The sequence below is a fragment of the Chionomys nivalis genome, chromosome 3 (assembly GCF_950005125.1).
Source record: "Chionomys nivalis chromosome 3, mChiNiv1.1, whole genome shotgun sequence".
Classification (NCBI taxonomy): Eukaryota; Metazoa; Chordata; class Mammalia; order Rodentia; family Cricetidae; genus Chionomys; species Chionomys nivalis.
The window spans coordinates 87,212,436-87,235,913 of NC_080088.1; the positions used below are offsets into that span (position 1 = coordinate 87,212,436).

The window sequence follows — 23,478 nt, forward strand, 5'->3', positions numbered from 1 at the left end:
TCAGATTTTTGAGCACTTCCTATAGTCCTGCAACAGGAACACCCAAGAGTCTAAGCATGAATATTCACATACCTACACAAATACACACTAAAATAACATAATTAAAATTAAATAAAATCTTTGGCTAAACAATTTTCATTCAAGAATGTTTTTCTCCTGTAGCATTCATTCCTGTAACCTACGTGTTGAGGCATTTAAAGGCTTACTTCCAAAGTTTTTCTCAATCATGATTTGGATCATGCGATAGAAAGCAAGAATGTAGACTTGAAGTTACGGATATTAATCATTCTCAATGGCATCATTTGGGAAAGTTTAGAAAATATTGTCATCCTGGAAGAAATATGTCATGGGTTTGTTCCTGAGAGTATATATTCACACACCATTTCAAGTTCCCATACCTGGTTCATGCTGCAGGGTGAGGAAGTGAGTTCTTAGCCTCCCAATGTGACTGTCATGTCTGACACTTCTTGTGACAACTTTCAAAGTGATCATATAACAGTGTAGAACTCAGAGTCACAATAAACTATTATATTAATTGACTTAGACATTATGTTTTATCACAGACACAGAAGAGGCATCATACACATCTATAAAATTTTACATCTGGATAAGGGATAGTGGAAGCTTGGTTAATCAATCATATTTAAGAAGTGGAACATAGTTGAGGCGTGGTCTCCTGGAACCCAGAAGAAAAACTGAGGTGGACCAGGTACTTGAACTCTGAGTGATTCCCACGGGACACAGAAGAACTTGGACTTTCCCTTCTTGTGGCCTGAGTTTCCCTTTATGTGTTCTTTTATGTATTTGGAGACTACTGTTCTGTGAAAAGGCTTTACCACATTCATTACACTGATAAGGTTTCTCTCCAGTATGTGTTCTTTCATGTATTTGGAGTTGACAGCGTTTTGAAAAAGCTTTCTCACATTGATTACATTGATAAGGTTTCTCTCCAGTATGTGTCCTTTGATGTATTCGAAGACTACTGTTCTGTGAAAAGGCTTTACCACATTGATTACATGTGTAGGGTTTCTCTCCAGTATGTGTTCTTTTGTGTCTTTGGAGTTTAGAGCACTCTGAAAAAGCTTTATTACATTGCTTACATTCAAAGGGCTTCTCTCCAGTATGTGTCCTCTGATGTACTCGAAGACTACTGTTCTGTGAAAAGGCTTTACCACATTCATTACACTGATAAGGTTTCTCTCCAGTATGTGTTCTTTTGTGAAGTTGGAGATTACATTTACAAGCAAAGACTTTACCGCATTCATTACATTCAAAGGGATGCTCTTTAGTATGTGTTCCTTCATGTATTTGGAGTTGACAGTGTTTTGAAAAAGCTTTATCACATTGATTACATTGATAAGGTTTCTCTCCAGCATGTGTCCTTTGATGTACTCGAAGACTACTGTTCTGTGAAAAGGCTTTACCACATTGATTACATGTGTAGGGTTTCTCTCCAGTATGTGTTCTTTTGTGTCTTTGGAGTTTAGAGCGCTCTGAGAAAGCTTTATTACATTGCATACATTCAAAGGGCTTCTCTCCAGTATGTGTTCTTTGATGTCTTTGAAGTTCACCATGATACACAAAACCTTTATCACATTGGTTACATTTATAAGGTAGCTCTCCAGTATGTGTTCTTTTGTGTGTTTGGAGACTACTGTTCCGTGAAAAGGCTTTACCACATAGATTACACTGATAAGGTTTCTCTCCAGTATGTGTCCTTTGATGTACTCGAAGACTACTGTTCTGTGAAAAGGCTTTACCACATTGATTACATGTGTAGGGTTTCTCTCCAGTATGTGTTTTTTTATGTACTTGGAGATTATATTGATGTAGAAATACTTTACCACATTCATGACATTCATAGCGTTTCTCTTTAGTATGTGTTCTTTGATGTATTTGGAGTTTAGAGCATTTTGAAAAAGCTATTTCACATTGATTACATTCATCAGTTTTCTCTCCAGAATGTTGTCTTCTGTGAACTTGAAGACTTCTGACATATGAAAAGTCTTTACTGCATTGAATACTTTCATAGAGATTCTCCTCAGCATGTGTACTTTGAAGTAATTGGAGAGAACTGGTAGCTGCAAAGGCTTCATCATACTGAATACCATCATACGACTTCTCTGCAGAACGAAATTTTTCAAGCCTTTGAAGGTGACTGTAACATGCAAAGGCTTTATCACATTGAGTATATTCAGAGGGCTTTTGTCCATTATGGTTTCTCTCATCCCTGCAAAGATAATTGGCACATGTAAAAGTTTTACCATGTTTATTACATTGATGAATCTTAATATCTGTATGAATTAATTTTTATAATTTTGTTTAGTGTAAAGAGGAATCAGATTTTAAGTTTTACATTCATGGTGCTCTCTTTCAGTATGGGATGTTTTGTGCCTTTGAAGAACCTTTGATAGTATGGGTCTATTTTTAAATGACCCACATTTATAGCATCGTTTTATATTAATTTTTTTGAAAGGAACTAGACTAACTCAGTTTTAAATAATCTGACATTTGGAATCTTATGTTTTCCTGTAGTGCAATACCTACCACAAGAAAGTGTACTAGGACAAACAAAAGTAAGTACACAGTCTAACACTCATAGGGCTTATCTTCAGTGTGAGTTTGCTGATATATTCCCAAGGAATTTTGAACACCAATTAAATATGATCTTATAGCACATTCAACAAATCTACCCAGTGTTGAAATACTAAATATCTTTCCTATCTTCTCATTATTCTGAAAGATATACAGTCCCTCTTTCCATTTTGGGAAGCTCACTTGTAACATATGACATTCTTATTAAAGGAAGAAGAATTGTCCCTTGAATTCACACAGTTTGACTTTTTGTAATTGGCAGACATGTGGTGTAGGAATTAATGTTTCTCCACAAGAGCCTTTTTGACTCTCATGACCCAACTCTTTCAACAAGTTTGGCAAAGCCACAAGTACATGAGTAACATGCGCTTTACTACAGAGTATTATGGCACAGTTTTAAACATATACTTATTATCTATTCAATGTGTCTATGTGTGTTATCTGAGTGGTATGAAACTAAATGAATTAGCAGCCCTACAGTATAATTCTCATGGTAGTATCAGTTAAGACATTGTTTTCTTCTCTTCTGTTTAGAGGAATGCACACACCATTTACCTCATATTGAGGCATATGATTTTATGAGAAATTAATAAACCATATACTTTATGGTGTGCTTACTTATACTATTTTTTCTTTAAATCTTCCAGGACAAATTAAAATTTCTTCAGAGACAAATATACACTAAGTTGCAAATAAAAGTTACCTTCCATGTTTTCTAGCAATTTGACAATACTCTTCAAAATTATGGTCTTCCCAACTGTACCCTAAAATATAGTAACAGAAAGTAGATAATATATTAAAGGATGTTGTACAAAATTGAATACCTTAAGTGAATTATGCCTTAGTTATTTGGCTCATTCTTACTCTTTCTCAAACACAATTATACAAAAGTATCAATAAATAATACACAGTTGTCCTTTTATTTTAAAATGTGGAAGAAAGTTCACAATCTTACCAAGAGCGGTAAGGTTCCTGTATGTCTCCAGCATCACATCTATGTAGAGACTCTTTTGGGAAGGATTCAGCAAAATCCACTCATCCTCAGTGAAGTCAATGTGCACATCCTCATAGGTCACTGAATTCTAGAAGAATCCAATCAACAATAAAACAAAGTGTGATCCTGACATTGGATACTTCTTCTAAAATGATATATTTGTATAATGCTGCTGCTTCCCACACTTCTTCCATGCCACTGCATTATAATATAAACAAAAATCACTGTAGAAGGAAACTGAAGAAGAGGCTCATATGTGCCATTCGTTGGCCCTTTAAATAGGATACAGCCTTGAGAAAGAAATGCCAATAAACAGACATACAGAGACAGACAAGCAAGCAGATCAACACTACGGAGAAAACATTACAGAAATAATGAGACCAATGATTATCTAGAAAAAGGATGGCAAAATTGGGTCTATTCACTTGTGACTTTAATCCCAGTGATCAATGTAAAAGCAGATGAAATAAATTGAGTTGGATGTCGGTCAAAGCCTATGCAATGACTTGCAGGTAAGCCAGACTTACAAATCAATAAAACCCAGTATCCACCCATAATCATTTAAATAAAAAACGTAAAAGGAAATCAGAGGTTTTAAATGAAGTTCTTACAAAAAGTTTTGTATTTACTTTAGTTCTACATTCATCTTCCAGAACTTGCAGTGGCCCAGTTTAAACTGTTTCATAATAAGATCTTAATACAGGGAGTGCATGTTTAACACTTACAAATGGACAAAAGAAAACTTCAGCCATGCAAATGATGATCATAAACAATATAGAGTAAGGGAGATGGGTCAGCAATAAGCGGTCTTGCTGTCCTTGCAGATAAGTGGGCACAATTGCCAGTACTAAAAGGGGCTTGTAATTATCCATTACTTCAATTTCATAGGTTCTGACGCCACCTGTGACAACCATGAGAAACAGGCATGCCTGTGGTACATACCCTTGTATATAGATACAACCTCATATTCATTGAAAGCATTCAAAACAAAAAAAAAAAAAATAGAGGCAGGTAGAAAGTCACACACCTGCAGTGCAAGGATTCAGATGGCAGAGGTATTGATGTCATGGATACTACTCTCCTGGGAAAGGAAATGATACCCTCCACCAAACTTCAAATTTCAAGAAGTTCAGCATCGGAACTTATTCTTGAAATGTACAAAAACCTGTATTCCGGGCTCATTAGTGTTGTAGGAGCTGTGGGCTGTGTTCCTGCCGCCCCAGCTCCTGGTCGCCTGGCTAGCTTATACCCCAAAATAACAACACACAAACTGTATTCTTTTAAACACTGCTTGGCCCATTAGCTCTAGCCCTTACTGGCTAATTCTCATATCCCAATCAACCCATCTCTAATAATCTGTGTAGCACCAGTCTTACCGGGAAAGATTCAGCCTGTCTTACCTGGCGGCTTGCTTCATCGCGTCTGCCCTGGGGAGAAGCAACATGGCGTCTTAGCTCACTTCCTCTTCCTCCCAGCATTCTGTTCTGTTTACTCCACCCACCTATGTTCTAACCTATGAGGGCCAAGAAGTTTCTTTATTTTTTAACCAATGACCTTCCTCCATCACATCAGACAGTAAAAGAATACAGAAAAATAACAAGCATGTTGCTCTGCCATTAATCCCTCTGTGCAGTAGCCAGGATCATTTGTATTTCTTAGTTGAGAACAGTATGGTCTAAGGAGCTATATTGAAGACCAAGAGCTACACAGAAAAACATTGTCTTTCAAAAACAAAAGTAAAAACAAAAAAAATTAAAATAGAAATCAGGATAGCAAAAGGCTTAAGAGTGAACAGAAATTGCTTCAACTGCATGTTTTGTCATTTAGCGATACCATGTATAATGGCGGTGAAGTCATAACATCAGAACACACATAACCAGAAATGGGTTCAGGCTATGAACATGTAAATCCAATCCCTAATATAGCAATTTCATCCAAAAGATTTCTCCTACTCAATGTTCTACAATACAACAAAGAGAGCACCCCGGGGAGACAAGTGTTCAACCACTTCTTCTAATCTGGGACCTTTTCCTTCGATCAACTACATTCAGACCCTGATCCATAAATATTCATAGTCATTCCATGATTAAAACGTATTTAGTCTAACTTCAATGACTGTCATAGGCTGGAACAGTTCCTCAAGTGTTTCAATGTGAAGTCTGTTATAACAATCATGATATTGACTTGACTTGGCCATAACTCAGGCCAATAAAGCCACACCTAATAGTGCCACTCACTCCCTTGGAGATTATTGGGTCTCACTACATTCAAACTACCAGAGTGGTTTATCTGAGTCTTAAGATAGATAGATTCCCAATTATCTGAGGTACTGCCACATTGGTTACCATAGTGGCTCTCCCAATTATCTGAGGTACTGCCATATTGGTTACCATAGTGGCTATACAGGTTTACATTCTCAGCAACAATGGGGGAGTGTTTCTTTTTGTCCATATTTTTGCCAGTATGAGATGTCACTTGTGTTATTGATCCTAGCACATCAACATTCTACTAATTCAACATCCTTGCCAGCATGAGTTTTCCATTATGTTATTGAACCTAGCTATTCTGACAGGTATAAGGTGAATTCTAAAAGCTCTTTTGATGTACATTTTATTGATGGCTAAGTATATTGAACATTTAGTTAAGTGTTTCTAAGACAGTTTAGATTCATCTATTTAGAACTCCTTGTTTAAATCTATACCACATTTTTATTCAATTAATTTATTTCTAGATGTGTTGCTTGAGGTCTTTTGCTTCTGAACAAGTAAATCCAAACTACATAAACAAAGATGATGTGTACTCACTGTAAGTGAATATTAGCTGTTGAATAAAGACTAATTACTGTACAATCCACAGACCCAGATAGGGTGACAAAGATGGCTGTGGCAGGGGGTGCATGGATCCCAAAGATTCTATTAAGTAGACTAGATTTTGTGGGAGTACACAGAGCAAGAACAGGAAGGATCATAAGAGTAAATGGAGGTAGGTAGGGGGAAAACACAGCAAGAAATTCCAGGAATAGGAAATCTTTCAATGGTTGATGGTCAAACAGTGCAGTAACAACTTTCTGCAATCTTTGAGCGTCATTATAATGAGGACTCCCTATAACTCAGAAATATGGAGCCTGTACTGGCCATCTTCTGTAATCACATATGGTTCCCAGTAGTGGGACTATAAAAGCAAGCCATCCACATAATATTTGACACACACTTGTGGTGTATGGAAGATATATCAGGAAAATGGTGGCTCAAGATTTGTGTAGTGGCTAACCAATGACTGGCCCAAATTGAAGCCCAACATGGCTATGAAGAGCGCCTAGATGGGCAGGATCCAGAAGTTAAATGGCTCAAAGAACTAGAGTAGAAACAAATACAAGAAACAATAAAGAAAAAAGTCAATGTAATGATACCTAATTCCATTTCCAATAGCTCTCCAGGTTTCCAATCCTGTTCAGCTTTGTTGAGAACATCACACTTCTTTTTCTTTGGCTGGTTCCATTGCACATTAGTAGCTCTCCTTGGCAGGTAACCTATGACCCTGGGATCTCTAACATCTTGGATAATTAAAGAATTCCAACCTGCCAATATTAAGTCCCACTCAAGATCTTCTGCACCCTTCCATAGGCTTTGGGTCAATACACTGACTCTGCCCTCTGCAGTACACACACCTGGTCTTCTAGACTCTGGCTGGCTCAATTCCACCGCTACTGCTGTTTTGGTGGTCATCTCACAGTGCTGGCCTCTACAGACACTGGGGTCTTCTGTTGTAACTGGGTTTCACCTTCACCAGTGTTTCTCATAGAATCTCCTCAGGGTGCCGCACCTCTTGATCTGACCCTTACAGTCCTGGGCATTCAACTGCCAATGACACTGGACCTTCAGTGATGTCCTTTCCTGACCTCTCACAGTGCCAAGCCTTACATCCATCAATACCTTCAAAATATTACCACCCGGTGACACACATTATAAACTCCACCCACCTGTTGAGGTACAACTCTGGCTACCCCTGGAAAACAGTTGCTCTGTGCTCTTAGAAAACACTTCCCAGACATTTTCACATCAGTGATGCTGGTCTTGTAATCATCACTAAATTTTTAGCTCTAGCCATCTGGCATTAAGTATCCAGCAGAACCATATTTTGCTTAAATACTTCTGATAACTTGCTCATCACAGCTGATTCTTCAGCCCCAGCTAACAAGAAAAGGAGAATATAATGCCTTTCTTTTATCCTTAACTCTTAAGCCAGAACCATGTGGCCCCAGCTGTCAGGTTCTGCTGCTTACTGGGGTTGGAACATGGCACCTTGTTTAATTCTATCTTTACCAGCTTTCTGCTTTTGGCTGTATAAGCTTGGCTGTCCTGAAACTTGATCTGTGAACTAAGCTGTCCTTGAACTAACAGAGGTGTGCAGGCCTCTGTGTTCAGAGTACTAGGATTAAAGTCAATGTGCCACCACCCCCTCAGGCTACCAATCCCTTTTATTAAGTATCTTCAGTAGAGTTATCACTAACAGCCACTTGGCAGAGTCTATCTTATGCTGTGTTGAGGGTTCTTCTTCCCAGGGAGTTAATCAAACTCCCATTACTTTAGCCTCAGGCAGATTTTTTGAACCAAGGCACTTCCTTCACCAAAATATGACAAGAATCATTTGTAAGAAACATTAAAATTCTTCTCTGAGACCTCTTGAGCTGGCTCCTGATATTTCATTTCGTTATCAAGGTCTCTCCTTCCGATGCTCCTCCTAGTATGACCCTGTATGCACTGCCAAATGAATTCTTTCAATTTTTTACCAAAAAATCAAAGACCTTATGATTCAAAACAAAAGCATGGTTAGAACTATAAAGAGACACCATGACCAGAGAAACGCTTTTTTTTTTTTTGGATTTTCGAGACAGGGTTTCTCTGTAGCTTTTTGGTTCCTGTCCTGGAACTAGCTCTTCTAGACCAGGCTGGCGTCGAACTCACTGAGATCCGCCTGCCTCTGCCTCCCGAGTGCTAGGATTAATGGTGTGGGCCACCATCGCCCAGCTCCAGAGAAACTCTTATAACAAAAGTATTTAATTGAGGAGGCTCACATAGAATTTCAGAGGTTGAGTTAATTATCATCATGGCTTGAAGCCTGTAAGCTGGCAGGCAGATGTGATACTGGAACTGAGAGTCCTTTGTTCTTGACTAAGAGGAAACAGGACATAGTTGACACACTGGGAAGTATCCTGAGAATAAGAGACCTCAAAAAACCACAGTAACATACTTCCTCCAACAAGACCATCCCAACTCCAGAATGGCCACACCTCCCACTACTTCCACTCCATAAGAGATTATGGGGGCCAATTATATTCAAACTACCACAGTGGTATAGCTGAGTTTGAGGTAGATAGATTCCCAATTATCTGAGGAACTGCCATATTGATTTCCATACTGGCTATACAGGTTTACAGTCTCAGCAACAATGGGGGAGTGTTCCTTTTTGCCTGTATTTTTGCCAGTATGAGATGTCACTTGTGTTATTGATCCTAGCCAATCTGAAAGGTATAAGATTAATCATTAAAGTACTTTTGATTTATATTTCCTTGATAGCTAAGGTTGTTGAACATTTATTTATCTGTTTTTAAACCAGTTTTAAATTCATCTATTTAGAATTCTTTATTTTCATCTGTACCATATTTTATTTGATTATTTGATTTTAACATCTAGTTTCCTCAGTTTTTTTTTTATTCTGAGCAAGTAAAACCAGAAGCACACTGACAAACAGGATATGTACTCGTACATATGTGGATATTAGCAGTTGAGTAAAAATAATCTCAGTACAATCCATAGACTCAGAAAGAGTAAATTACAAGAATGGCTGTATCAGGGGATGCATGGATCCCACATGAAAGAAGAAAATAGACTAGATTTTATGAATGAACAGGGAATAGCAACAGCAACAACCATGGGATAATGGAGAGATGGAGGGAGAATATACAGGGAGAGATGACTGGAATAGGAAAAATTTTAAAGTTGATGTGGAAACCTAATATAGTAGAAACTTTTTGCTAGCTAAGAGGGCAACCGTAGTGAGGATTCCCAGTAACTAAGAATATGGAGCCTGAACCTGTCATCTTCTCCAATGACATTTAGCTCCCTGTGGTGGGAATAGAAAAGAAAGCCAGCCACAAAATATCTGACACACAGTGTGTTGTCCCGAAGATATACCAGGAAATTGGTGGCTTAAATTGGTGTAGTGGCAAACCAATGACGGGACTGACTTGAAGCCTAAGTGAAAAGAGGCGATCCATGACCAACACTGCCTGGATGGCAAGGAATGAGAAGTTCAATGGTTCACAATTTAGAGTAGAACAAAATACAAGTAACAAAAAAGAAAATAACAATCAATATAATGATTCCTAGCTCTACTCTAATAAAATCATAGATTGTTTCCTAGCCTAACTGTCAACAGATGGCCTTCCTCTGAAAATTGATTGTGGCAGGTGCAAAGAACATTACTAAACACTAGCTAAAACATGTGGAAGCAAGCAGAAATTTGGGTGAGGGTTTTTTAGAAGCCAGATGTGTCAAGGACATGGAAAAGACCACACTTTACAGAATCAACTAAGCAGGGATCATAAGGGCCTAGAGAGCCTGAGAGAGCAATTATGGAGCTTGCAGTGTCTGAGTTCTATCCTCTCAATAGAGGTTGCTTTGCTTGGTGTTTTCGTGGCACTGCTAACTGTAAGAGCGTTTCTGACTCTTTTGCTTGATCTTGGGACTATTTTCCTTCTACTGGGTTGTGTAATCATGCATGGCCATGAAGGTTTGTGTCTAGTCTTATTGTATCTAATCATGATGTTTGTTGACATTTCGAGGAGGCCTGCTCTTTCTGAAGGGAATCAGAGGAACAGTGGATCTGGGCCAGTGGGAATGTTGGGGACTAGGGAGTTTAGACAGGGTTGAGGCTGTAGTCAGATTGTACTATATGAGAGAAGAATAGAGAGAATAAAGAAAAAGAAATAAAAGTGCTTTGAATCTAACTTCATAATCTTCACAATCTTTAACAGCCAAAATGTTCTTCATATATCCAAAGTCTCTTCTGATACTCTAAATAAAATATTGTCTTGTGACATCTTTTAAAATCAATAAACAAAGTAAACTTTTCAGATATAAAATGACACTGGATATATTCCATTTAGAAAGAGAGGAATATGTCTGTCTGTGTTCCAGTCCTGAATTCAGGCAGAAATCCCATATTCAATACAGACCACACCAGGCAAAGAACAGGTAGGCCACCAGTTCATAAAACTTCTTCATTCCTTTAGTTTCCACAGTCACAATCCACAAACAACTCTCCAGCCATCACCCCTGAGACATATCCCCAGGCCCCAAGAGCAGGCCAGGCCAGCAAGAAGAACAGGTAGTTGAACTCAGGCAAAACTCCTGATAAAGCAGAGTCCACATCAATCATTTGAAATCCAGGCAGGCTGTCCACCCATGGATCTCCTCCACTCTTTGACTATCTCCCCCAAACATTATTGCCATCCAATCTGCCTTCTTGTCACTGTGTCCTAGACACCAAAAGAGGTGGAGATGTTCTCTTTGAACAAGACACACCAGCTGTGAGAAGTCCATGTAGGCTCTTGTGCACTGACATGTCCACTCCCAAAGTTCCTAGCAAGATGGAATCTTACCCTTGAAGCACCTTGCTAGGCTTTCTCTCTAGAGCAAGGAATTTTTTTAATGATGACAATCTACTTGAAAGTTTCTGCCACCTAATAGTACCCATAGCTTTTTTCATTACCAAAAAGACTTTTTCATTTCTTTCTGTCCCACTTGTTTAATTTTTTATTGTAGACCTGAATCAGTCATCTGTAAAAACTACCCAACTGAATCAATACTTTTAAGAAATCAGCCTCTGCTTTTTAATTTCAGCTTACTCAATTTTCACATAATGGAGAAAGTAAGAACTGTTTGGGACAAAAATATAATCCAATAACCTCTAGATTAATTTTTCATGGAATCTATTTCCGACTGAACTCCTATGAAGTCCACCTTCACTGTCTGCATTCCTCTCAACGCTCCCATCTTTTCAGTCCCATAAGAATGACTGGTGAAGCTCTGTGTGTTCGTTTCTAGGGATTTTGCCATCTCAATCTTAATATTCTCAACAATCCTCCAAAAGTCATCAATTTCAAGTTCTTTGCAGTAACAATATCACTCTGTTGTACCACATTTTCTTATAACTTCCTTGTTATTTGCTCTGACTTAATTCTAATCAAAAGCATCTCCATGTTTACTTAACTGATACTGCAAGATCACAAAGCCATCAACATGGAATCTGAGGATAGAAATTCAAGATAGACTCAAGGCTATATCATGTTGAGTGGTGAATCTAATTCAAAGGGACTATAATACATGAAAAAGTTGTAAAAATCAAAACCAGTGCATTCACCATATTAATCACTTAAGGAGAAGAAAAACATTACAGAGATAGCAACAGTTAGAAAACACAGATCTCCGTAGAAATATAGCAAGCCTCTAAATTCAAGAAAAAAAAAAACCTAAAATTGTCTGGCCACAGACAGCACCCAAACCAACAAAACCTCAAGGAAGTCAGAATAACATACTAAATTTTCTGAATACAAAAACTGATTTATGCTGGAGGGGATGTGGAGTATGGGGAACACTCCTCCACTGCCTGTGGGTTAGCAAACTTGTACAACCATGTTGGAAATCGGTATTTCAGTTTGTCAGAAAATTGTGAATCATCTTACCTCAAGAACCAGCAATAACACACCTTGCCATGTACCAAAGGATGTCAATCATACCACAAGGGCATTTGCTCAACTATATCCATACCAGCATTATTTGTAATAGCCAGAACCTGGAAACGTAGATGCCTCTCAACCAAAGAATGGATAAAGAAAGTGTGGTACATTTATACAATGGAGTACTTCTGAGTGGAAAAAAAAAAATGACATCTTGCAATGGAAATGGATGGAACTAGAAAATGCCATCCTGTTTGAGGAAACCCAGACTCAAAATCAAGAAAACAGTATTACTCACTCCAAAGTAGATACTACTTATAAAGCAAAGGATAACAAGTCTATAGTCCACAAGCACAGAGAAGCTAGGTAACAAGGAGAACCCTAACAGAAACATATATGGATCCACCTGGACAGGGGAAATAGACAAGATCTCCTGAGTAAATAGGGACAATCGTCCTGTTAGGCAAGGTCATTACAGTTTACAGAGATCTTGTATATTGGTTGAAGTAGTAAAACTACAGCAATTGGGCTTCATGATAAAGTCAGTTCTTTATTCAGATATTTTCATTGCTTTTTTCTGTGAACCCCAAAAATGGCTAGTCATGCCATTTATCAATCATCATAAACTGATTATAAATCTCTATATTACTAATTTTTATTGGAAGCCTTCAGTACCAGCCCAAGTACCCCCTCAGGTTTCAGAACTGGATATCTATGGCAAACAAGGATCTCAGGGTAAAACATTTAACTCAAGTATATTACCTCAGCACCTTCTTTATTTTTCATGCAAGAGGAAAAATGAAGGGAAGAAGGCATGGAGAAGAGGAAGAATAAGGAGAAGAAAGGAGAGTAAGGAAAAGTAGTAAAAGTGAAGAAGAAGAAGAATAAGAACAAGGGCAGATCTCCATGAGAATTCTAGTTTTTACAGACATGGTTGGAAATCCGTAGGCAAGGACAATAATATGCATATCAAAATCACAGAAAGTGACCGGTAGAACCTTACAAAGCAGTACTCCAGAACAGGTAGCTTGACCTACGAAAGAGCCAGCTTTCAAAGGGAAGATTCTGACATTCCAAGTTCTTAAATAAAACTATTGAACATCCCTGAATCCTTGTTTCACCCATAGTTCTCATCTGATCTCTGCTGTGATACACACCTCTGGGAACACCCAGAGTTGTTTGTTAGCAAAGGTGGGCTGCCTTCCTTCTCAGTGCCTGTCTTTTAGAGAAATTTCTATGTGGTCTGTTAGCAGGTAATTTTGTGGGATTGGCTCTATGTAAATTTGAGTGCTAGAAGAAAGAGTGAAGCCATTGCTCCAAGGCCTCATTGTGTGGGTAAATGGAGCAAGGTCAGTTCACTGATCAAGCAGAGGTTGCTCTGCCATGGTGTTCTGGGAATGTGACCCATTTCAAAGGGAAGAATCTTGGCTCAACACAGTTTTTACAGATATGATGGTGACTTTTCCAAAATACAAGTGTTTCCACAGCTCTGCAAACTAGGTTGTTCCATGTGGATGAGTACATACACACTTCCTGTGTATCTGCTTATTGGTCTGTGCATTGACTGTATACTCTTGTGGGCTCCAATAAATTTTAACAGCTATGAAAGCAGTAAGTCTCTCATGATGCTTCCTTCCCTCCCCTTTCTGCACTCTGCCTTCAACAGCTACAGAGTAAGTAAATGGACTCAATTCTTTCACATATCTCTCTTCAATTATGAGTCTCCGGGAAAAGTCAGATGGATTAGAGCACTCTCATTAACTGGTCTATTTTTCCTTCAGTGTCCAGTCAAAGCCTAGCCTGGAAAAAATTGCAAGAGTATTTTCCCAGCACTGGGTAACAGAGGCAGAATTATCTGTGTTCAAAGCAAAGAGAAATAAAAAAATTAATAACACTAAGGATAAACAGGAATATAATGTTTAAAAAAAGTGGGGAAGAGAATATAATAGTCATTAGAACAGTAATGCATTTAAAGAAATGAAATTTGAAAGAGAATACAAATAATGGGCTTTTAAAAAAGGTGAAAACAATGTATTTTAAAATCAGTAAGATAGGAGCTGTAGAGATGGCTCAGCAATTAAGAGCACTGACTGCTCTTCCAGAGGACCCAGCTTCAATTCCCAGCACCCACATGGCAGCTCACAACTGTCTGTAACTCCTGTTCCAGGGGAGCTGACAACTTCACACCAATGCTCATAAAGTTAAATAAATCATAATAAATCATTTTAAAAAAAATCAGTAAGATAAATCTCAGGTATATTGACTTTGAAAAGGAGTAGGCCATTCCCTTTTAGATGGCATGCCTCTGATAAAAGACAGAATGATATTACTCACATGTTCATGTTTGCTGCTGAGATCTGGAACCTGACATACACAGTTACACTCAATGGCCTGTTTCTCAATCCTTGGAGCTGTATTAACTGGATAAAGCAGGATTGAACATGTCTGCATAGGACAGTTACCTAATTTGATATTCAATATTCACTGGCTCAAGCTAAACTTTCAATTATAAACTCACAAATCAGGACTGTCTTCATTCACATGACATGAATTAGTACATCGCGGAATATTGAAAAATATTACTGATCTGGGCAGTGATGGCACACGCCTTTAATCCCAGCACTGGGGAGGCAGAGGCAGGTAGATCTTTGTGAGTCCAAGGCCAACCTGGTCTAAAGAGCTAGTAACAGGAAAAGCTCCAAAGCTTCAGAGAAACCCTGTCTCAAAAGATCAAAAAAAAAAAAAAAATTACTGAAACCACCTGTCTTAGTTATGAATTTTATGGATGTGATGAGATACAATGAGCTTCATAACCCTTATCAAAAAACATTTCATCAGGGTGGCTCATTTAGACTTCCAGAAGTTCAGTCCATTGTCATTATGGTGGGGAGAACATGCTGTGCAGGAAATTTTGCTGCTGGTTACATATGCAGGACACAGGAAAGTTGACTGAAATGCCTGTCAGTATCCAGAACATAGGAATCTCAAAGCCCATCCCCAGTGCCACATTTCTTTCAACAAGACCATACAGATCCCGAAAAAACCAAACTTTGTAATAGCACCTATCCCTATGAGATTATAGAAGCCAATAACATTGAAACTACCACACTGCCACAATCAGGTCCTTTCTCAGACTGCTGACTCCAGCAGCTGATTTTCTCCCATTTCCCCCTGCGGTGCACTCAGTAAACTATTCTTAGTACTCTGGTCTGAAGGCAGAAACCATGTTCCACATGCAGATCCTTCTCCTGTGAGTGTAATCAATAGTTGACTTCATGACTCAAGTGGGTAATTTTAAAAGACTGAGGCCACACAGTCATTTAAGACTTTTGAATCAATACCGGGCGGTGATGGCACACGCCTTTAATCCCAGCACTTGGGAGGCAGAGACAGGCGGATCTCTTGGAGTTCGAGGCCAGCCTGATTTACAAAAGCTAGTTCTGAAACAGGCACCAAAGCTACAGATAAACCTTGTCTCAAAAAAAAAAAAAAAAAAAAAAAAAGAATTTTAAATCAAGACAGCAAGGTCATCGACCTGGAATGCCACAGAATGAAATCGAGGTCTCATATGAAAACATCAGAGACATTATCTCAGCAATATTTTTCTACAATGCTGGAAGTGCAGCTAGTCTAGAATATACCTTTCCAGTGAGAAAACACTGTACACACTTAAGAGATTAATAAAGAAAAATCTGCACAATGATAGCTTGCATCTATCTCTGGCAAATGCTCAAAGAGGAGAGAATCTAGAATAAACATTGCATTCCACATACACTGCCATCCTTGAGTTTCTTTTAGGTGCAGACTCTAGCTTACACTGTGAAGAAATTAAATAGCCATGGGAAACTGCAAGTCTTGCCACTTAGGGAATGGGGAAAATTACACAGCAAGGATATTGCCGCAATTATCAAAAGTATGTGAGCGACCTGAGCAGCAGGCCATACTTTACTGACAGAGCCCTATGTGCAGTGCCATAAGGTGAGAAAGGCAGGAAAAATGGAACAAAGGTATGATAAAAGCTGGGACAGAGAAGTCTTGTATAAGCTATGTCTTATTTTACGTAAGCTTCTTAAGATGAATAGCTTCTTGTACACCATTTGTAAGGGGAAATGGGAGGAACTAGGAGACTTCTAGGAAATCAGCAGAAATTACCAGACAATGGGACAAACTCAGAATAAGGTTAATCAAGTAATGGAACACAATAGCAGAGTGGTGGTGGCACATGCCTTTAATCCCTGCACTAGGAAGGCAGAGGCAGTTGGCTCTCAGGAATTTCCAGGCCAGCATGGTCTCCAGAGCTAGTTCCAGGACAGACTCCAAAGCCACAGAAAAACCCTGTCACAAAAAAAAAAAAAAAAAAAAGCAACAGAAGAAAAGCAAATGCTATCTCAAGAATATTATGGACTATGCCCAAAGTGGCCTTGGGACAATAGCTCACTGTGGTGGGAAGAGTTGGGTTCTCAGGATCTGAAGAACCTCTCCAGAAAGGCACTGGTTCCAGATCCTTACCATCTCTCCCAAACATATTCCTGGTTTCAATGAAGGAGTTCTATTTTATTCTCCATAACTCAGGACCTTAGGCAAAACCCCAAGGCCTAGACACTCACTAGGCTGTTCCTGGCTCTGCCAAGAGCATCCCTGGTTTTGAGAAGGAGCTAAGTTCCTTCTCCATGAGTTGGACCCTAAATGGAAAGACATCATTGATATGGCCAGCTCTCAACACACCAGCATTTTCCTTTTCAAATGACTGTCACTTCTCTCAGCATATACATCTGACAGAACTATAAGTTTCTCTAAAAAGAACTGGACCTTTACGTCACACCATACCCTAAAGTTCATTATGATCCCATAATGACCTTGAGCAGCACGTTAGAGGTTTCTTCACTGATTTGGGACAGGAGTAGTGGCTGTTTATAAATCAGTGGTGTCTCTGTCATGGTCTAGAGCCAAATGTTGTAACAATCCTCGTAAACAATTTTGTATCCTAGCATCTTAATCACTAACAGGCCTATTAGCACACTACTTTGCTATCTTTCGGTAATTTAGCAGCAGGCTTCCTCAGCTAATATCTCCTAAGCATTGCTGATGCCTTTATATCAAATTTCTACTCTTCTGCACCACCGCTTAGTGGTAGAGTGGGAAGGAACGCAAGAATGCAATTTACAAACTCCACACAATTAACTCCAAAGGGATCTTACTCCTAAATGTTAAATGCAAAGGGCAGAGCTTCTGAAAGATAATAGAAAAATTAGGCATCTCCAAGTTTGGGATCCTGCCTTCCATACGTATCATAACCACGTTGATGTGAACCACAAAGATGTTTCTACACACAATTCCCTGACGGAAATGCTTTTCACAGATGCAGCCCACAGAGGGAAGTTATTCAGAGGCCAAGACCTGGTTCTGGGGAGTTGCAAGGACCTCATGGGACCTCATAAAACACTGATGGTAGCAGTGGGTTCCTATACTCGCTCAAGGAGGGCCTCCCACACTCTCTCCCACGGCTCACCATCCTCTCCTCCTCATCTTGGAACAGCAACCCCTTACTCACCATGTCGTGGCTTCCAGGCTCACCCATGTTCTCAGAATTCGCTGCAGTAGAATTTACAGCACAGAAAAAAATCCACTGGCGCCTGCTCAGCTTTAAAATCAATCCTGCAGCATGGCGCCAGGAAGTGCCCTGCCTGATTTCTGACTGACAGGTCCAACTGGAGGTCTTGATTGGCTAGTGAGACTTGAGTGACAAGAGCACCTCCCTGAGCCTTACAGTGCGCTTAAAGACACAGCACAGGATTTCTTGGCTCTGGCTACCACCCCCGACCCAGACTTTTACAGATCTGTAGACATATGAATTTTAATATCACTCATGATCTCTCCGATAGATGATACAGCTGTCTTCCTGCAATCCACAACTACATTGCCTTCATCCTCCCGTACATGATGTGGCTAGCTAGCACAGCCCATTACACAATGTGAAGTAGACTGATTCTCCTGTTCAAAAGATGGAAGGGTGCATAGAATACTAATGAGTACAGATTTTAGGAAACCAAAGATGATTTTGTTCTGTGGCTTCAGGCTGACATCAGAGTCACAGGCACTTCTGACAGCCATGAGAGCAACCCAAGCACCAAATGACAACTAAGTTGACATCTTTTTCTCCTGCCAGAAGATTGCATGATAGCTACAGACTATGTCCCATTACAGACTATGACCAGCTGGCAAATTTAGCTCAGGTTCTCGGGTGTCCACCATTACAGAGGCTTTGAGACTGCCACATTCTTAAGCTTAAGTGGGTACAGTCATACCGATTTTTACTATACTTGGTTTATTATCTTATCTTTTGTAATCACACAATGAGAAGAATTCTGAATCCTCTCCTCTGTTAAAAGCCATAGATTTATCCATTATAGGCTCCTTGTCTCATGGGTCAATTAGCCTATAGGTATTTCCATTGGCTGACTCTGGGTGCTGACTGTGGGAGGTATAGCCCTTTAAACTTTCCTGTCTGCCTTTCCTGGCTCCCTGGCACAGCATGGGTCAGACTCAGCTGGCCACAGCATGTATGCTTGGACTACCCCAATGTCAGCAGTAACCTAGGCCAATTCTAGGGCAAACACCATACCCCTTCATTCTTTTCACCCAGACAGAAGTGGGAGAAGCTGTGGCTTGGTGACCACAGCACTGCTGGTTGCAGGGGTGAAGGCAAAACTTATTTTGGTCTCTCCAAGTCTTGGAGCTGTCTGAGATGGCAGTGGATACACTACCAGTGCTATGGGAGGACTATAATATTTAAAAACTCTAAAAATTTCTGCCTTTGTCTCTGCTTCTTTTCAGCTCCTCTGACTATCAAAATCCATCTTAGCAACTGTACAGATAATTGAGTACTATTTCCTTGTGCCATGTTTACAAATATTTGCCTTTTTACTCCCACTTTTATGCCCAGCTTAACTCTTTCCTTTTTATATCTACTACTAATTTCTGAGCACTCATTACTTACCTCTCCACCTGTGGTGCAGTTTTCTTCTGGGATCCCTCACATGCTCCCTTGTACACATGACCACACTTCTGTATGTTTTGGGGTTCACTTGTCAGCCCCACATTTAGGTGCCATTTGTTGGCTGACTGTGGCATATTGGGCTGCCATTTGTACACAATGACACCTTACTTTCTAAAAGGTTTTAGAGCCACTTTACGCACAGCATCAGGATTCTCAAACGCTAGCTCTTTAACTATCGATTGCCCTGCTTCTGTATCTCCAATCAACTATTAGATGCCTGTGTCAGTCTAGAGACAAAGTCTTGAAATAATTTATCTGGTCTCTGTCTTTTACTAGACAACTCCTCAGCCTGTTCTTTAGAAGACGAAAGTCTATGCCAGGCCTCTTGGCAGCTGCATTAACTTACACATATGCTGTCATATCAAAGTCTAATTGCTGCTCTCTGTATCTCCTTTGCACACTCCTGCCTATCCTTATTCTGTCTAACTATAGGCCGATTCTGGTATACTATTAACCAATGAAAGGAATGCATATTCAAAGAAGACAGAAGCATTATCCCATAGAGCTGTGAATTTATGTAATGTGAGCTGATTTAGATCTGTGACATTAAACCACTGCTACAGTCAATGGCCTGGGTCTGAAACCTTGGAATAACCCAGTTGTGTCAATCAGGACTATACAGATTTGTAGGTGGAGATTTCCTTTTCTGACAGTTTCCAAAAACTGACATGGAGACTTAATTATAAATGCATGGTAGAGAGTTTAGGCTTATTACTGGGTAACTCTAACATTTAAAATTAACCTGGGCCGGGCGGTGGCGCACGCCTTTAATCCCAGCACTCGGGAGGCAGAGGCAGGTGGATCTCTGTGAGTTTGAGGCCAGCCTGGTCTACAAGAGCTAGTTCCAGGACAGGAACCAAAAGTTACGGAGAAACCCTGTCTCGAAAAATAAAAAAAAAAAAAAAAATTAACCCGTATTTCTTATTTATGCTCAGCCATGTGGTGGTACATTTATTAGCATAACACATTCCATCTCCTTATATGTCTGCATTTGGTTTGTGAGTTCTCTGACTCTGCTCTTCCTCTTCCCAGAGTCCTCAGTTTGGTTTTCTTTCCTATACTTTGTTACTAATAATGATGTCAACACATTGTCATGGTATATAGGAGTATTACAGAGTACCTATTTGCAAAACAAAACAAAAATCTACAAAAAAACCTTTTCCTTAAATATTCATTTGCTCAAGAGAATCCCCCCAGCTGTATACCCAGTAATCTGGTCTGTCTTCATTCACATGACATGCATTAATACACCCTGGGAAATTACAGAATCACTCCCTACTGTGAGCCACAGAATTATGCAGTAATTATACATTTTTTTGCGATCCACCCATCAGAATCAATGACTCTGTTGTGATGAATTTAATCAAGACGTAAGGCAGCCGGGCGGTGGTGGTGCACGCCTTTAATCCCAGCACTAGGGAGGCAGAGGCAGGCGGATCTCTGTGAGTTCGAGGCCAGCCTGGTCTACAAGAGCTAGTTCCAGGACAGGAACCAAAAGCTACAGAGAAACCCTGTCTCGAAAAATTAAAAAAAAAAAAAAAAAAAAAAAAAAAGACGTAAGGCATATCGGCATAATTGCCTTGTAAATGAACTGGATGTTTCCTAGCTACAGAATTCTCCCATAGTTTACTCTCATCTGTTATCTTTGGGGATATATCGCCCACAGTTCAGCATGATTTGATCTCACTTTGGGCACAATTTCCCCTAGCTATGTGCAAAAGCAGGCACAGTGTCACAAAAAACCTGTTCCCCATTACCCGATCTTCATTCTTTTTTCCAATGTATACACAGAACTATAACTTCTTGTGATTATCTTTATTGGCAGTCATATGGCCAGTATTGTGTCCAGGCAAAAGTACTTCTTTAAAACCATTCATAGAGGGGCTGGAGAAATGGCCCAGTGGTTAAGAGCACTGACTGCTCTTCCAGAGGTCCTGAGTTCAATTCCCAGCAACCACATGGTGGCTCACAGCCATCTATAATGAGACCCGGCGCCCCCTTCTGGCCTGCGGGCACACATGGAAGGAATGCTGTACACATAATAAATAAAATAAATCTTTAAAAAAAAAAAACCATTCGCCGGGCGGTGGTGGCGCACGCCTTTAATCCCAGCACTTGGGAGGCAGAGGCAGGCGGATCTCTGTGAGTTCGAGACCAGCCTGGTCTACAAGAGCTAGTTCCAGGACAGGCTCCAAAACCACAGAGAAACCCTGTCTCGAAAAACCAAAAAAAAAAAAAAAAAAAAAAAACCATTCATAGATTTCAATGGCATAGAAATAATACATTCATAAGACTGTAGATTGATAGTCACTCAAATAGACAGAAAAATAAGTATACTCTGGTTTTACCTCATTTACAGATAAGAGATTGGCCTAAAGTAACCTTGCTGTGAAAGACTCCTAAATATTCATACTCGCCTTCACCTAAATTTATAGATGAATTTAGTCCATGAGATTTACTACTAATATTTTACTCTCCCAGATAGCAAGAAAAAGAGTTAAATATCTGCCCACAGCCCAAAGAAGACAATCCATCTTTTTCTGGGGCCTCCAGACTTACACTACCAATGACCAGAGTGGCAGAGAGGCAGCAAAAACCACATCTGATCATTTAGAGCTTCAGTACCTCTTACCAAGATTTATTTTGGGGATAAACCCCACTAAACCATTCAGCGTTTAGAAAGATTTGATATAGCAGTGGGATTTCTGACTAATGGGATCTGAGCAGAAAGAATAAATAAATTAACTCACATACATCCTTTTATCGTGTCCTGTTTATTCTTTCTATGGCCTCTCTATTAACTATGCTGTTCATAGTTCTTTGCTGCTCCTGATGGTTATGCTGTGCTTGCTGTTCCCACCTACCATGAGGTTTCCAGCCTATATAACCCACACAGACATTAACAGTCATCTCTACATGGACTACAGAATCATAAAAAATAGGTAGGACTGACCTGACAAAGCAGCACTGCAGGAAAAGTGACACCACACAAGAAGGGCCCATATCCAAGAGGACATACCTGGCATTCCAAACCTTTGGATAGGATCAGTAGACATCCATAAACCCTGGACTCACCCACTCCCCTCAGCCCAATCTCAACTGTGATCACCAGCTTATGATACCCAGACCTGTTTGCCAGTAAGGGTGCGCATGTTGTTTTTCTTTCTTTTTGGAATTTCTATATGGTCTATTACCAAAGGAAATTATGGGGTATTAATGTAATGTAGACTTGACTATTCAACATAGAGTGAAAGTTATTGCTCAAAAGTCACATGGCATTTGTGAATGAGAGAAGGTTATTTGGTACCCATATACTGCTTGGGTACTTTGGTGTGAATAACTTTTTGAAGGGGAGAAATGCCATGATTTCACAAGATTTCTGCAGATTTGACAGTGACTGTCCAAAACTCACGTGTTCCCAAAGCTCTGCAATCAGGTTCTCCATATGGAGTGTATATTCCTGAGAATCGGCCTATAGGTCTGTCAGCTGCGCATTCATTGTGTAATACTTGTGGCTGCAACATCGCCCCTTCCTTTGTTTAATAAAAACAGACTGTGCATATTTCTCTGGGAAATGAATAATAATTTTAAAATTAATTCCAAATAATCTATTGATGGCAACCAGAGAACTAGTTTGTCTATCCTGCAGATGAGTTTTATAGGATTTAAGAATATCTCTCATCTATGGTAAAACACAGCAGTAATATAAAAGTTCACAGTTATTATGACATGATGAAGTTGTCCATCTAAAAGTTGTAGAATTGAGTTCTTAAAGAAAGAATTGTTAGTTTAGAAGGCTACTTTTGTCTATTAGTCATTGATTATTAGAATGTACTTTGATGAAGAATGGTTAGATAGAGTTTACCTGGTATGCATCTGTGGGACCATGGTTGCAGCTGAAATAGACCTGATAAGTAAAGTTTGTGATCAAGGCAAAAATAACCCGATTTATTCATGATAGGGCATTAGCAACTTTCTCAAAACATACAGAGCTAGATTTTCATAGCAGAACAGTTGTCAGAAATACACGAGGAGAGTGTCTGATAACATATACATTACAGGCTCATGGGCAGAATATAGACATTAGTGATA

The 23,478-nt window shown here is 39.5% G+C and overlaps 1 protein-coding gene across 1 annotated transcript; it reads right to left on the reverse strand.

Moving 5' to 3' along the window:
• Positions 1 to 22,910, reverse strand: LOC130871363 (zinc finger protein 844-like). Its single transcript, XM_057764704.1, has 6 exons — positions 22,799 to 22,910; positions 17,839 to 17,921; positions 3,551 to 3,677; positions 2,076 to 2,230; positions 1,845 to 1,922; positions 1 to 27 (listed from the first exon to the last, which is right to left on the reverse strand). Exons 1-6 carry the CDS (start codon positions 22,908 to 22,910, stop codon positions 1 to 3), a joined length of 582 nt encoding a protein of 193 aa, XP_057620687.1.
• Between the last annotated feature and the right edge of the window lie 568 nt (positions 22,911 to 23,478).

Coding starts and splice junctions, on each gene's coding strand:
- LOC130871363 (XM_057764704.1), bottom strand. CDS start 22,910: ATGTTGCAGCCACAAGTATTACACAATGAATGCGCAGCTGACAGACCT. Junction 3,678..17,838: donor AAGATGAGGAGGAGAGGATG/GTGAGCCGTGGG, acceptor GGATTCTTCTAG/AATTCAGTGACCTATGAGGA. Junction 2,231..3,550: donor CAGGAACCTTACCGCTCTTG/GTAAGATTGTGA, acceptor TTATCTTTGCAG/GGATGAGAGAAACCATAATG.